The sequence below is a fragment of the Dermochelys coriacea genome, chromosome 7 (assembly GCF_009764565.3).
Source record: "Dermochelys coriacea isolate rDerCor1 chromosome 7, rDerCor1.pri.v4, whole genome shotgun sequence".
NCBI classification, from domain to species: Eukaryota; Metazoa; Chordata; order Testudines; family Dermochelyidae; genus Dermochelys; species Dermochelys coriacea.
In genome coordinates this window covers 86,634,014-86,647,816 of record NC_050074.1, presented here as the reverse complement: position 1 = coordinate 86,647,816, position 13,803 = coordinate 86,634,014, and the positions used below count along the sequence as shown (strand labels likewise).

The following is a 13,803-nucleotide window of genomic DNA, read 5'->3' as shown; positions in this document are numbered from 1 at the left end:
TTCAGTTCAGTATCTGCTTCTGTTGCAGAAGTGTTTATTAGAACTTTTAACTTTTTTGCTACTTGTGGCCTGAAGCCTGGAAGAGCCTAGCATGAATGGATTAATTAGCTGCAAGCTTGCTATTTTAGACAGAAAGATAAATAATGTATCTTCATTCCTCTTGATGCAGCACGCACTCCAGCAGGATCATAACCAGCCCACAGTATTCTAATTCCCATTAAGGTGTCTAATCTTGGATAATAATTAAGTGATTCAGCTGTTAGGAAATTAAATTACCACCTAACTCACTGGGAGCAAATGTGGGATCTCTTGCACCAACAGAAGGGAAAATGAGCCTCTCTTTCTTAGGGCTTTATCTACTTGTCTGTGCATGCAGTTTTTCCCAAGTTGCACTGCATCATCAGTACTTTTAGATCAAGTGTGAATCCTCTGTGGCTGGAGTGGGGCTTGCCTGAGTCTCCCTTTCTGAAAATCAAGAAAGCTTTTTTTTTTTTTGGCTTTGGGCTGGCAGAGAGCAAAAAAATCCAGGTAGTCAAATGTCTTCAGAGTGATAAATATGTGGCTGAAGAAGTCAAGATTTCAGAGCGGGAGGCCTGTACTACAAGAATCCCAACTGGAGCGGAAAGGCCAGCTGGCTAGAGAGAAGCATCCTGAACTCTTGGGACCGCAGAGCAACTTCAGCATCAAACACTATGGAGAAGGATAGCAGCTTCTCCCCTCACCTTTGTCAGAAGGGTGGAGGAAGCAGTGCTGATTTTTAGCTTGTTGTGTTTGGTGGTCACCTAATACCCAAATGAAGTCCCACTAAATAGTCCTTGGCAGCAGAGCAGAAGAGACAAAAGTTGAAAAGGCTGAGAGGCAGCAAGGTGTAAAGCTGTTGGAAACTAAAGATTGCTGTGGCATTTGTAAATGTAAACATTCTTTAGTGACTTTGAAAAACGGACTTTGTGTGTTTATGCTCTTCTAATTAAAATTAATTTGGAAGTATTGTAAAAGCTGAACAGAGCAAAACACAGATACATTCTCAGTAGTTAGTGTACACTGTGTGTGAGGCCTCTTAAGATAGGCATATATCTTTACCGGACCACTCTAGTCTTTAATGACAAACATACATGGTAAATATATATTGTATATTTATAAAACTTGGAGAAAGATAGCGAAGAGGTACACACCCTGTTTTGTCCTAAAAATAAATCCCCACAGGCTGCAGAAGTTGCAAAATACGTCCACAGTTCTTTGACATACCAAAACATATTTTTCCTTTTGAGTTTTGACATGTGGACCACACTGCAATTATGAGTTTCTCATCTCATCTGTCTGAGCCACTCCTTTTTTTCTTGTCATTGCCTTGTGCTGCCCTGAGCTACTCACACTTTCCTCTCCTAATCAGTAGCCTTTTTTTTTTGTGCTTGTGCTGCCTGAGCTACTCACACTTTCCTCAGCCTCTCCATAATCAGTAGCCATGGTGTGGTAGATTGGGGTCGGGGGCGGCGCGGGGGAGAGAGAGAGAGAGGTGCTGGAGGAGGCATCAAAAAGTTGATGCACCGAAGTAGAGTTTTGTGCACATGAGAAAAACAGGTTGCAGAGGCAGGCTAGAAAACAATAGAAAATGGGAATGAGAAGACAAGACTGATCTACACCCATTTTCTACCTCATTCCTAATTCCCCTGTATTCCAGCGAGGGAAAGAAAGGATGATGAGAGTAAGAGCCAAAAAGAGGGAACCCGGACACCACACATGCAGGGGAAGAATGAAGACAAACCACAGAACTACAGTAAATTACATTTTAAAGAAAGCTGGATGCCACTGTTACCACAACAATGCGTGACTATAGAAAATGTGTAGCTAGCAGTGTTTGGCCAGGAGCAGGATCAATTGGTGAGAATTAAAAATGCACTTCTCCCTCCAAATGTTCATACTAATAGCCTTGGAACTGTGGGTATCTGTGCATTTTCCCAGGAACTCAACCAAGTAAGCAGAAGGTGAAGCCACCCTGAATTCTTACAGTTTAATTACCAGTAAATTGGAAATCCAGGTAAGTCCATTATTAGGCTATTAGTCTCTGCCTGCCCAAGGCTATGCTTCAGTGGTTCTCCCAGAGGGTGATAACCTGCTATTTCACCAGTACAAGGGGAGCACATATCTAGCCAAACCTGTGAACCTTGTGACTGGACTCTCTGCTCCACAAAAATGCTCTGTAGCTAAGCAATGCATGGAGTTAAGAGTGATACCCCATGAACTGAGGTGGAAATGTAGTTCCTTAGGCTCTCAGTAATTTCTATTACTCTTTGAGTCATGGGGGCTCTTCCAGAATACCAAGCAAGTTAAAGCTTTATGCAGGTTTTGTTCCTCTGCTGTTTATCACCAAATCTTGCTCCTTGGGGATGGAACGCTGTAGAGGCAATGTGCTCAGCACTGAGGGAGGGCCTTGTAATACTTTTAGCTGCCAAGTCAAATATGAACAAATGTAGCAGTAAAGGAAATCAAGGGTATTTTTGTATGAAGATGAGCATAGTGGGAGACTTGATGGGGCAGGGGAGCAATGGAGGAAGGGAACTTAATGAAATTTGCACTCCCACTATTCCCACACTTGGTCAAAAAATGCAAGAGCAGCACTAGGATCAACACTGACAGGCCCGAAATGGAATCCTACCTAGTCCTCTGTCTATTGTGTGACATCAGAGATGTCTAAGGGGGTAAAATAGAGGAAAATGAGTGGAATCCTTTATTCCAAGAGGGCTCTAGGAAAAACATGTGGTAGGTCTTGACCGTTCTGATGTCTATCATGCAGGCTTGTAGCTGGTTTGATGACACGCTGGTTTGGGCTTTTGGGTTTTTTTTAGATTTACTGGAACTTATGGTATTGTGTCTAATTGATGACTCTTTGTGTGTCAGAGTTGCTGGGGCTTATCCAAATATGCATCTGTGCCCCTAGGTCTACCTGAATATAAGATGGTTTATGAGCCATTCTGGCTGGGTCACCACTGTGAGAACTTGTCCTCACTTGTTTTTTCTGCTAAAATAAGGTTTGATAGACTGTGCCTAAGCAGGCGTGGAAGCCTGCAGCTTAAGCCACTCCTGAATCAGTTGGTGGGCTATGGCCCACTTGGGTGGCAGATAAAGTGAAAAGCTGCCATCCTCCTGTTTCAAAGGCTTAGACTCCCGTCCAAATGCTTCCATTATCTCCTCCAGGCTGAACCAGCCGGCTGCTTCCAACTCCAGTTTGTTCACACTGATCTGGAAAGGATTCAAAATATACAAAGGATTGTAAATGACTTTAAAAGCAGCAACCTAGGACTTCATAATTCCTGTATCTACAGGACTTTCTGGCCACAAAGGCTAATGAACTCTGGGTTCCAATGTATTCTGTGAGGCTGTTCAGTGGCTTATGTGAAATGAATTAGTAGTATTTGGCTAGCACTAGGTCTTCACATCATACCTGTTCCTGGGGTGGCAGTCTCCACAAAGGGGCTAAGGCCTCAATGGAAATGGAGACTGACCTACTCAGCCACGAAGCAGGCTTCCAAAACAATGACAGCTTTGATACTTAAATATCTATTATGAGACAATGCATTGACCACTTGTTGCCAAGAAATTTAAAAACTGCCACTAATAGAATCTATTGCCCACTAATATTTTGTGGGCTTTGGTTTCCTTTGATGTAGCAATTAGCCAGTACACTCTATTCCATTACCATGCTTGTATTAGTGGTGCAGGTGGATGAACAAGGAACTTTAGCAATAGGAAATCAAATCAGAGCTTGGCCTCATCTGCAGAGGGTGGATCCAGAGTACAGCGGTGATTGGATCTGGATGGTGGTTCATACACATTGCAGCACAAAATACACCATGCTTTTGAAACAGGAAGTATTTGAAAAGGAGTATTTTTAAGCTTTTAAAAGGATCCCACACTCACTTCAGTAGAACTCATTGAAAGTTGCATTTAAAAGGATTTGACAATGCAGCAGTTACATGGACTGGGAAAGGAGAATTCACCAAGCAAGAAAGGTAATAAAATCTTGGGGGCTGTTTCACCTGGTCTGTTGTGGCTGCACCATGGCATGACAAGCTATCATTAGGGAGCTGTTGGGAAAGGGCCAGTGCTGAGAAGCAGAATACCACAGAGACTCCACCTCCAATCCCACCTCTTCTGCCACCTCCCGTCGGACTGTCTCCTCCAGAGTCTCACCTGGAAACACTCAAGTTAGTCAGGGACAGCCTGCCCAACAGGTAAGATAATGCAGAATAGGAAAGTATCCCTTGTGCCACATAAAAATGGGTGGGATTTTAGGAATTTTATGTTTGACTTCCCAAGTAGTATCAGTCTCTGTAAGATGAGTCATTCTGAGAGCACTTTAGCATCAGGCCACAATAACAAATCCATCAACTATCTTTAGTCCCCTTCAAATTTGCTTTTTGGATACCTCTCCCAGGCACCAAAGACATTCAAATAGTAAGGTGGTGGGGGCCATATAAGTATATACTGTAGACAGAAAGAATAAGCAACTCTGACCTTCTTTCATTTTTGAAGCCACTTTTTCTCTCACTCACTAAAAGCACCACACTTTTTCTTGTAAGTTCCCCAACACATCCACTCTCCACTAACCCAGAAAAAAGATATTAGAAGAAGAGTCTTGGATTTAACTCAAAGATCTCATACGTGGACATGAGCACAGACCGTGCCGTGGCTGAATCCCATGATTTTACCTGTTACAGCGCCTTTCCTTCTTCAGATAAACACAGCAATTTCACACTTCAGCTGGATGAGCAAAGCTGCTCTAGTAACATCCCTCCCCTTTTTCCAGAACGTCACCTCTGGGCATGAGCTCCATTGAACGGGGGGAGCTACAGATCTGTGGCTGGTTCCCAGACTCAAGTCTCCCACCATGCAGCACACAATCCTGTTATCAAACATAGTGTTATGCATATGAGTGCAAAACACTCTGTCAGAAACTTCCTTACCCACATCACAGAAGCCTGCCAGAGCACTGTACATCCCCTTTGGGAATGACGCCTGTCGGGCAAGAAGGCACCGGCTCCCATCAGACACCAAAGTGATAACCACTGGGGACATCTAGATAACATACCAAACAGCAAAGCAACTAGGAATCAGAGTTCTGATAAGTTGATTGTTACATGAAAACTCGAGTAACGTGAGAACACAGACTATTGCTATTGCTTTTTCTAGAAGATTTCAGGGGACATTGGACAAATAACAAAGAAAAAGTACACAACTAAATAGCAAGCTCTTGCTCTTGAGTTTCACAAATTCCCTCTTATTAAGTCCAACAATTTTGGCTAGTCACCACTGTGATCATGTGTCAGTTGTCCCACCATTCAGATGCTGACCTGTGGGTAATAAGTTATTCCATTGGTATGGCAAACACGCTTGCTGCCAGCTAGGTTCTTCTGGGTAGGCTGCCCACTTTTGCTACAGTACTGATGGGTGTCATGCCAACGAAGAAGGGCCTGAGCCTAAAAACACCAAAACATAAATACCATCTGTTAACATCAGAACATAGGGCTCATTCAGTGCAGTCATTCCATTCTCCCTGAGCGATACTTTGCCATCCTTTTCCAGTCATGCATCCTTGTGGATCAAATCACAGTTCATCAGGTCAGGCAGCCCTGAAAGTGCACATGAAATTAAGGAGCTGCTTTGAAAAGTGGCTGTAGCCACACAATGTTTCAAGCTCCTCATTTTGAATTTAAATTACAATCCCTTTCAGCATGTCTAGGAGAGGAGAAGAAAAAGAAGTTGCTGTGTATTGGGACTGAATAGTAACAATAACTGGAATTGAACCATGCCTCTAAGTAATGCCAAGACCAGATCTGTTTCTTGCTGTATAGCACATGCACCACAACTCTTTCAGAAAGGGGAGTGATGAGCTATTTCTATTTATAGGCTAAGGAACCTGATTTTAGCACACATGCTTTTTGACAGGGCTTCCAAAAATAAATTAGGATATCTGCAGAGTAATGGCTCAAAAAGGAGCAGTTTTAAAAGGAGATCAACACAATGAGAAAACCACTTTTTCCTCCTTCAAACCCCTTCTTAGCATTAACTTCTGCTGGGATGCATATAGAAAACTGCCCTCTGATAGTGGTGAGGCAGGTGGCAAGTTGTGATTACTGTGACTATTGTTACTGACTGGTTTGTTACATTTACGAAGTGGGCAGAGAGCTAGTCCATGTTAAATCAGCATATTATTACTGTTATTCTGTCCTCTTTCCCCAGCCACTCACTTCTCTGTTTCATCCACCTGTTATGTCTTGTCTTTCAGACAGAGGCTGCCATTTACTATGTGTTTGTACAGTGCCTGGCACAATGTCTCACAAACCGGTGGGGCTCCTAGGTACTGCCACAATATATATAAAATAATAAACTAATGATTGCAAGCGGGAGATCTGGTGCAAGCAATCACAATTTCTATACGTGAAATATCCTAGATCATACCGAGGACAACAAGGGTGCTTCTTTCCCATCTAGTTGAAAGAAAGCCTTCCGTAACTCAGTAAATGACCCCTTCAATTCAGATTCAATGACAGATTTCTCCAAGGATCCTGGAATTGAATAAATCTGTGGGAATCGGAAATTTCAGTTATCACCCCTACCCCACACCCCTCTTTGTTCCTATTAAGAGTATAAAATCTCTGAACATTTCCATAGAGCTGCTGATGACAGAATCATGTTAGTATGGAAATGACATTACATCAATCATAATACAGTCCCCAAAAGCTGGGAACTACAAACGTACCAACTTTACTAAAAACAAAGAAAGAAGTAATGCCATTCTAAAAAAATTCCGTAAAGTGGCTCCAATGAAGTCATAGTACTTCCCATCAAGGATGAGTGAGGATTTCCTTCAGAAGCAACTACTCACCCATCAAGAGCTAAGCGCGCTGCCTAAACAGCATCTCCATCAGTGTGCCTGGGCTTCCTTTACTTGCAGATTTAAGTGAACAAATATAGCAGCCAATGGGTGAGACACAGATGGAGGCGTAATTCTAACCTAGATCCAGGGCAAAGTATGCCATGCATTCCTCTGAACAGCCAATCAGCACTGAGTCTTCTATCATCTGTTCACTCTGTTTGAACTTCCCCAGCATGCTTTTCATTTCTAAACAACAGAGGAAAAGGGAGGAGAAAGCTGTGATAAACTTACACTAAAAAACAACAACAACAGCTTCATATTTAAGGTTCCTACGGCCCAGGCCAATGGAACTAGGACACATCACAGAAGGGATTTCCTATGGCTTGTGGAAAAGGTGTGAGACTGGGCAAGGACCTTGAAACAGCTGACTCACGGTGCTGCTGACAACAATCCCCTGAAGTGCGGAAAGTAGTAACCCATTACACCTTCCCATCCAAGAGAAAAGCCTCAAGACAAAGCTCACATGTGGGGAAGGTATGTGGTGGTTCTAGAATAAAAGGAGTCAGGTGGAAATTGAGAATCCAGTTTATTCACCAGCTTTTGGACCATGATTGTGCAGAGCAAGAAGAACATACAGTCTAGCGCTCGGGGACCTACAATGTGCCTCTCCCCTACAATTATTTGTGTCTCAAAATGTACTGTATTTCCCCCAGAGAAACTTTCCCAGGTTGTACCAAATACCTTCCACCTTCCTTATCAACTTTATATCTCACTTACAAAGGAAATGGCTTCAAAGGAAATGGCCCCACATATTTAAACCTGATTAAAAATATCGTCTCTAAATAAATATTAGTAAATGGATTAGACCTGTGTAGATACCATTTATACTTACAAAGAATTAGTTCATGTCCATGTGCCAGGGCTTTAGATGGTAATCCTAAACACAGTTATTTGATGTTAATAAATAATACCCTGAACATAAAGTGGAGAACACACTCCCATATGGCTTAATAGATTTCCTGATTCTTCCTAATGATCAGTCTGAGATAAAGGGACAAAGCTCTGAGATCTTTACAACATACATGGTATCAACTAAAATCTGTTAGTGGAAGAAACTTGGGTGTACATCATTTTGACTGGTAAATCTATGAAGATGTTTACTATTGATCATCAGCTTACCTGCTACACTTATCTGTGGTGCCAAGTACTTGCTCCCAACTTTCTTAAGGAATGGAGAGAGATTGTGAAAAAGGTAGAATGTTCCTGAGTTCTGGGCTTTCCTACAAATGCCATCATCTTCCTTTAGCTCAAACAAGTATCTGCAGTTGTGAAAGAATCAGGAAGATCATTGCAAGACCAAGCCTAGATCAGAATGACACACTCATTATGAACAGAGAAATGGAACAGAATACATGGTATAGTATCTTTCATATTCCAGATATTTCCAAAGCTTTGCAGAGCAAGATGCTAATTGTTGGTGGGTAGTGACCGTATAGGTGAAGGCAAAACAATCATGAACTCACCAACACCCCACAAGAAGCCTTGAATGTTGGACATTATTTTCAAACACACTATAACCCAGCCCCCAAACATATGTCCTCTATTTTATACACACAATCATTTCTGTGAAGAAATAGAATAGATGTCTTTCTACCTCACAAAGGTGCTCGGAGCCCTGAGGATCCTACTCGTCATCTGTATTGTATTTCCCCACTTTTGAAGGCTCTAAGTGATGTTTGACTATCTTTGCAAACAAGGAAGGCTGGATATGTCTACTCTTAAGTCAGTAAACACGGCTCCTAATTTGGATGACTGGATCATTAAGCAATATGAGACTCTCCCTGTCCTGCTGATTCAGGAGGTAAAGATGAAGCTCAAATCTTGAAAAAAGGCACTCCATGTTGGACTGCATCTACACTAGGGAAATGAATCATAGTTGATAATGGGTAACAGAAATTGCTACGCTCAAACTGTTTGAAGTGGTACTGAAAACCGTTGTTGAGCTGTTGATCAAGTTCAAGGAATATTTGAGAAACCTCACTGCTAGCATGCTTTCCAACAATAGGGATTGACTTCAGTTTACTTGACTTCAGCAGTTTTCAGCACTATTGGAAGGGACCTGGGCCTTTCGACACCTGTTGTGTAGACAGGGCTGTGAAGTGCACTGTGTAATCCCTGGACTATAGGATTAGCCCCAGATGCAGAATTTTAACAAGGACATATATGGAACATTGGATACATGAGCACCAACTTCTGGTCTTCCACCTCTGTAACACAAATAAGATAAGAACTTACCGCATTTTTCTAACATAGGTAGAGTGTAACCTGCACCACAGAGAGGAAATTCTTCTGTATACGCCTTGATAAATCATAGCTCTCATCAGAACCTGAGAGAAGCTGCCTCTGACCAAAACAAAAGCACAGCATGCAGTGTAATGAATTTCCATGAATGGGTTCTGTTTAAAAAGGGACAATGTCCCAATGTAAAAAGAAATATATCTCTCTTCTACAGAGTCCATAGGATGCTGAGGGCACACTTGCTAAAATATTGTTCAATTTGGCCTTGGGCTTCGTCCACTCCCCAGGAACCTCATTATCTGAACTCAGTTTTATATACTTTTCAAAGAAAGTTCCAACATAGCTCAGTTTTTATATATTTATATATATATTTGTTTGTGTCCGTCAAAAAGGTCTTGTAGAAATTGCTGTAAACAAAGATTAAATTGTGCTGTCTTAACGTGTGTGTCTCTGTGATTAAGGATAATAAAGTTAATTACTATGCTGTCTGTTTTCTAAAGGAAGCTATTCCAGCTCATCAAACTGAACATCCTAATGCAACAACCAGAAAATCTATTGGAAATGCAATAATGATAGTGAAGAATTAAAGACAAAATATCAGGTGCAGAAGAGAACTCTCCAAGTTAGAAAGAAGACAGCAGTTGCAGCTGCATCAGTCTCTCTAGGTAGTTGATGATTTTGTACCAAGGAAACCTGCAACACTTTTATGTGAGGCACATACATAATCTACTTTGTACCTCAACTCCAAAATGTCAGGAAGACCACTACCCAGAAGGCAATGTTATCTACAGTATCTTTTCTGAAGAACTGATGAACAGTAATTCTTAATTATTAATATTGGGCTCTTATACAGCACTTCCTAACCATAGATCTCAAAGCATTTTACAAAGGAAGTTAAGTACTACTAGCCTCATTCATAGATGCTGGAACTAGGGGTGCGGCCATCCCCCTGGCTGGAAGTGGTTTCCACTATATAAGGAGTTTATAGTTTGGTTCAATGGCTCTCAGCACCCGCACTATAAAAATTGTTCCAGCACTCCAACCTCATTTTACAGATGGAGAAATTTAATCAAAGGAAAAGAAGATTCTGTGGATACTCCATGCAATTCTACACTAGCCATTATGGTTCCTGGCAATCCACAGAAATGGGAACTTATAAAAATATTGCAAAACTGCGGACATGATTATGACATGAAATTACTGAAAGAGTTTAATTGTCTCAATGATCAGATTTGAAAGGGATCTGAGGTGTTGGGTTAAAAATTATGTGGCTCTAGCAGGAACCAGTCTTTGACCTTTGTTTCTCCATCCCTACTACTCCCAGATCAGTTGGGATTCTTTTTTTTTTCCTGGTGTAATACTGGATGAACTGATTGTTGTCTGAGATTTGGGAAAAAATTTGGATAGATCCTGGCAACCAGCAAGGCATTTCTGTTTTATTCCTTTTCCTGGTTTGGATGCTATGGAGAAGCACTGTCTCCTCCCGATTCTACCACCAGATGTATGTTAATCAAAGTACCAGGCAATTTTCATCCCTGGGATACCTTCATTGACTTCAATGGAGTCACAGCAAGGTTGAATTTTGGCCATCCTTTTTAAGGACCTTCCTTCCAGCCCTTATATAAGAACTTTTTTTCAGTACTAGCAAAGTTTTTTTTTAATGGAAAATAATTCCCCTTACTTTAACAAAATTAATTTGGAAGCACTGTGAGCTCTATACATGGTATCATTACTTGCAGGATTCTATGAAATGGAACATTTTGATAGTCTAGTCAAGGGGTGGGCACACTTTTTGGCCTGAGGGCCACATTGCGGTTCCAAAACAATACGGTGGGACCGGTAGGGAAGGCTGTGCCTCCCCAAACAGCCTGGCCCCCACTGCCTATCCGCCCCTCCCGCTTCCTGCCCCCATCACAGCCCCCTACCCGTCCAACCCCCCCTACTTCTTGTCCCCTAACCGCCCCCCCGGACCCCACCCCCTATCCAACTCCCCCTGCTCACTGTCCCCTGACTGCCCCAACCCCTATCCACACCCCCACCCCTTGACAGGCCTCCCACGCCTCTCCAACCCCCCCGTTCCCCGACCACCTCCCCCCGACCCATCCAACTGCCCCCTGCTCCTTGTCCCCTGACTGCCCCCGGGACCCCCTGCTCCTTATCCAACCCCCCTCTCCGCCCTTTACCATGCCGCTCAGAGCACCAGCACCAGCACCGGCAGCTGCGCCGCCCGGCCGGAGCCAGCCACGCTGCTGCGCAGTCCAGAGCACCGGGCCAGGCCGGCGGCTCTCGCAGCCCCGCCGCCCAGAGCTCCGGCGGCACGGCGAGCTGAGGCTGCGGGGCAGGGGGGACAGCAGAGGAGGAGCCGGGAGCGAGCCTCTCCGGCCGGGAGCTCAAGGGCCAGGCGGGATACTGCCATAGTTTGGCCACCTTTGATCTAGTCTGTGGAAATCCCAAACACAGCATCAAGGTTTAAGTGCAGATCAGCGTCCGAGTTACCAGAAACCTGTGCACTTTGCTCTAGAATGGGCAGCTGGGAGGGGGCTCAGAATCTGACTGCAGAGGGCAAAAAACTCGTTCCGATCATAATAAAATGCAAAATCGGGAGCTGAGAAGCCTTTAACTCCTTAATTCCTTGGAGCCCCAAGAAGCATGGTTTGTATTGAGCAATATGAATTCAGGAGCTCTCATGCACATTCAGATCCGCCACCCTGTCAATGCTGCGTGCCCCTGAGTAGGTGGGTGTCAGTCAATGAAAGTCCACTCATTTCTGGTAAAAAGAAAAGGAGGACTTGTGGCACCTTAGAGACTAACAAATGTATTAGAGCATAAGCTTTCGGGAGCTACAGCTCACTTCATCGGATGCTCGCGAAAGCTTATGCTCAAATAAATGTGTTAGTCTCTAAGGTGCCACAAGTCCTCCTTTTCTTTTTGCACATACAGATCCACAGGGCTGCTACTCTGAAACCTGTCATTTCTGGTACTTACTGTAGCCAGCGCAGACGGAACGCTACCTCGGACAGCCGGAAGCGCTTCGTAAAAGCCACACGCTGACCCACAGGATGTTAAAGGAAATGCAGCTGGTCTATGAATCTGCTCCACGTTTTTCAGACTGCCTTTCCCCACAGGGAGCTCTGGGAAGTGTAGTTCCACAAAGACTGCTTCAGAAGCCTCTCTCACTGTGGGGGAAAAAGAAAAGGAGGACTTGTGGCACCTTAGAGACTAGCAAATTTATTAGAGCATAAGCTTTCGTGAGCTACAGCTCACTTCATCGGATGCATCGGATCACTGTGGGGGCTGTCTTTGACAGTTCACTGTATATTCGCTCGTATTTTTCTTAACTCTTTGCATTAGCGGTGCTTTCTTGTAGTGAATGATTGATTTTCTACTAACAGTTCATTCAATCAGAGAACCAGCTCGGCTAGATTCCCCCAAAATAAACATGTAACAGGCAACAGCAATGCTAGTGCTGTGTTTTGGTCTGTTTTTATAGCACCTCGTAGTATTTTTTGCAAGCTTTCTCTTTTTTTTATGTCTGAAATGAGGGGAAACTATTTTAATGAGTAAGATTAAGGATCTGAATCCTCCCTATGCCATTTATAAAGACAAATGTGTAAATATCAATATGCATGTGAAATTAGTTAAGGACATTGAAGTCAATGGTAAATGGGACAAAATACAACATGGTTTTACAAAAGGTAGATCATGCCAAACCAATCTAATCTCCTTTTTTGAAAAAGTAACAGATTTTTTAGATAAAGGAAATTCAGTGGCTCTAATTTACCTAGATTTCAGTAAGGCATTTGATACCGTGCCACATAGGGAATTATTAGTTAAATTGGAGAAGATGGGGATCAATATGAACATCAAAAGGTGGATAAGGAATTGGTTAAAGGGGAGACTGCAACGGGTCCTACTGAAAGGCGAACTGTCAGGTTGGAGGGAGGTTACCAGTGGAGTTCCTCAGGGATCGGTTTTGGGACCAATCTTATTTAATCTTTTTATTACTGACCTTGGCACAAAAAGTGGGAGTGTGCTAATAAAGTTTGCAGATGATACAAAGCTGGGAGGTATTGCCAATTCGGAGAAGGATCGAGATATTATACAGGAGGATCTGGATGACCTTGTAAACTAGAATAATAGTAATAGGATGAAATTTAATAGTGAGAAGTGTAAGGTTATGCATTTAGGGATTAATAACAAGAATTTTAGTTATAAGTTGGGGACGCATCAATTAGAAGTAACGGAAGAGGAGAAGGACTTTGGAGTATTGGTTGATCATAGGATGACTATGAGCTGCCAATGTGATATGGCTGTGAAAAAAGCTAATGCGGTTTTGGGATGCATCAGGAGAGGCATTTCCAGTAGGGAGAAGGAGGTTTTAGTACCATTATACAAGGCACCAGTGAGACCTCACCTAGAATACTGTGTGCAGTTCTGGTCTCCCATGTTTAAAAAGAATGAATTCAAACTGGAGCAGGTACAGAGAAGGGCTACTAGGATGATCCGAGGAATGGAAAACTTGTCTTATGAAAGGAGACTTAAGGAGCTTGGCTTGTTTAGCCTAACTAAAAGAAGGTTGAGGGGAGATATGATTGTTCTCTATAAATATATCAGAGGGATAAATACAGGAG

General features: G+C 42.9%; 1 protein-coding gene across 1 annotated transcript; it reads right to left on the bottom strand.

Annotated features, from left to right (window-relative positions):
* Nucleotides 1–1,418: 1,418 nt before the first annotated feature.
* On the bottom strand, nt 1,419–12,276 carry NUDT13 (nudix hydrolase 13). Its single transcript, XM_038410036.2, has 9 exons — nt 12,158–12,276; nt 9,170–9,277; nt 8,054–8,193; nt 7,013–7,120; nt 6,457–6,563; nt 5,349–5,474; nt 4,962–5,073; nt 4,036–4,188; nt 1,419–3,239 (listed from the first exon to the last, which is right to left on the bottom strand). The coding sequence occupies exons 2-9, from the start codon at nt 9,253–9,255 to the stop codon at nt 3,043–3,045; spliced, it is 1,029 nt and encodes a 342-aa protein (XP_038265964.1). The 5' UTR covers nt 9,256–9,277; nt 12,158–12,276; the 3' UTR covers nt 1,419–3,042.
* Between the last annotated feature and the right edge of the window lie 1,527 nt (nt 12,277–13,803).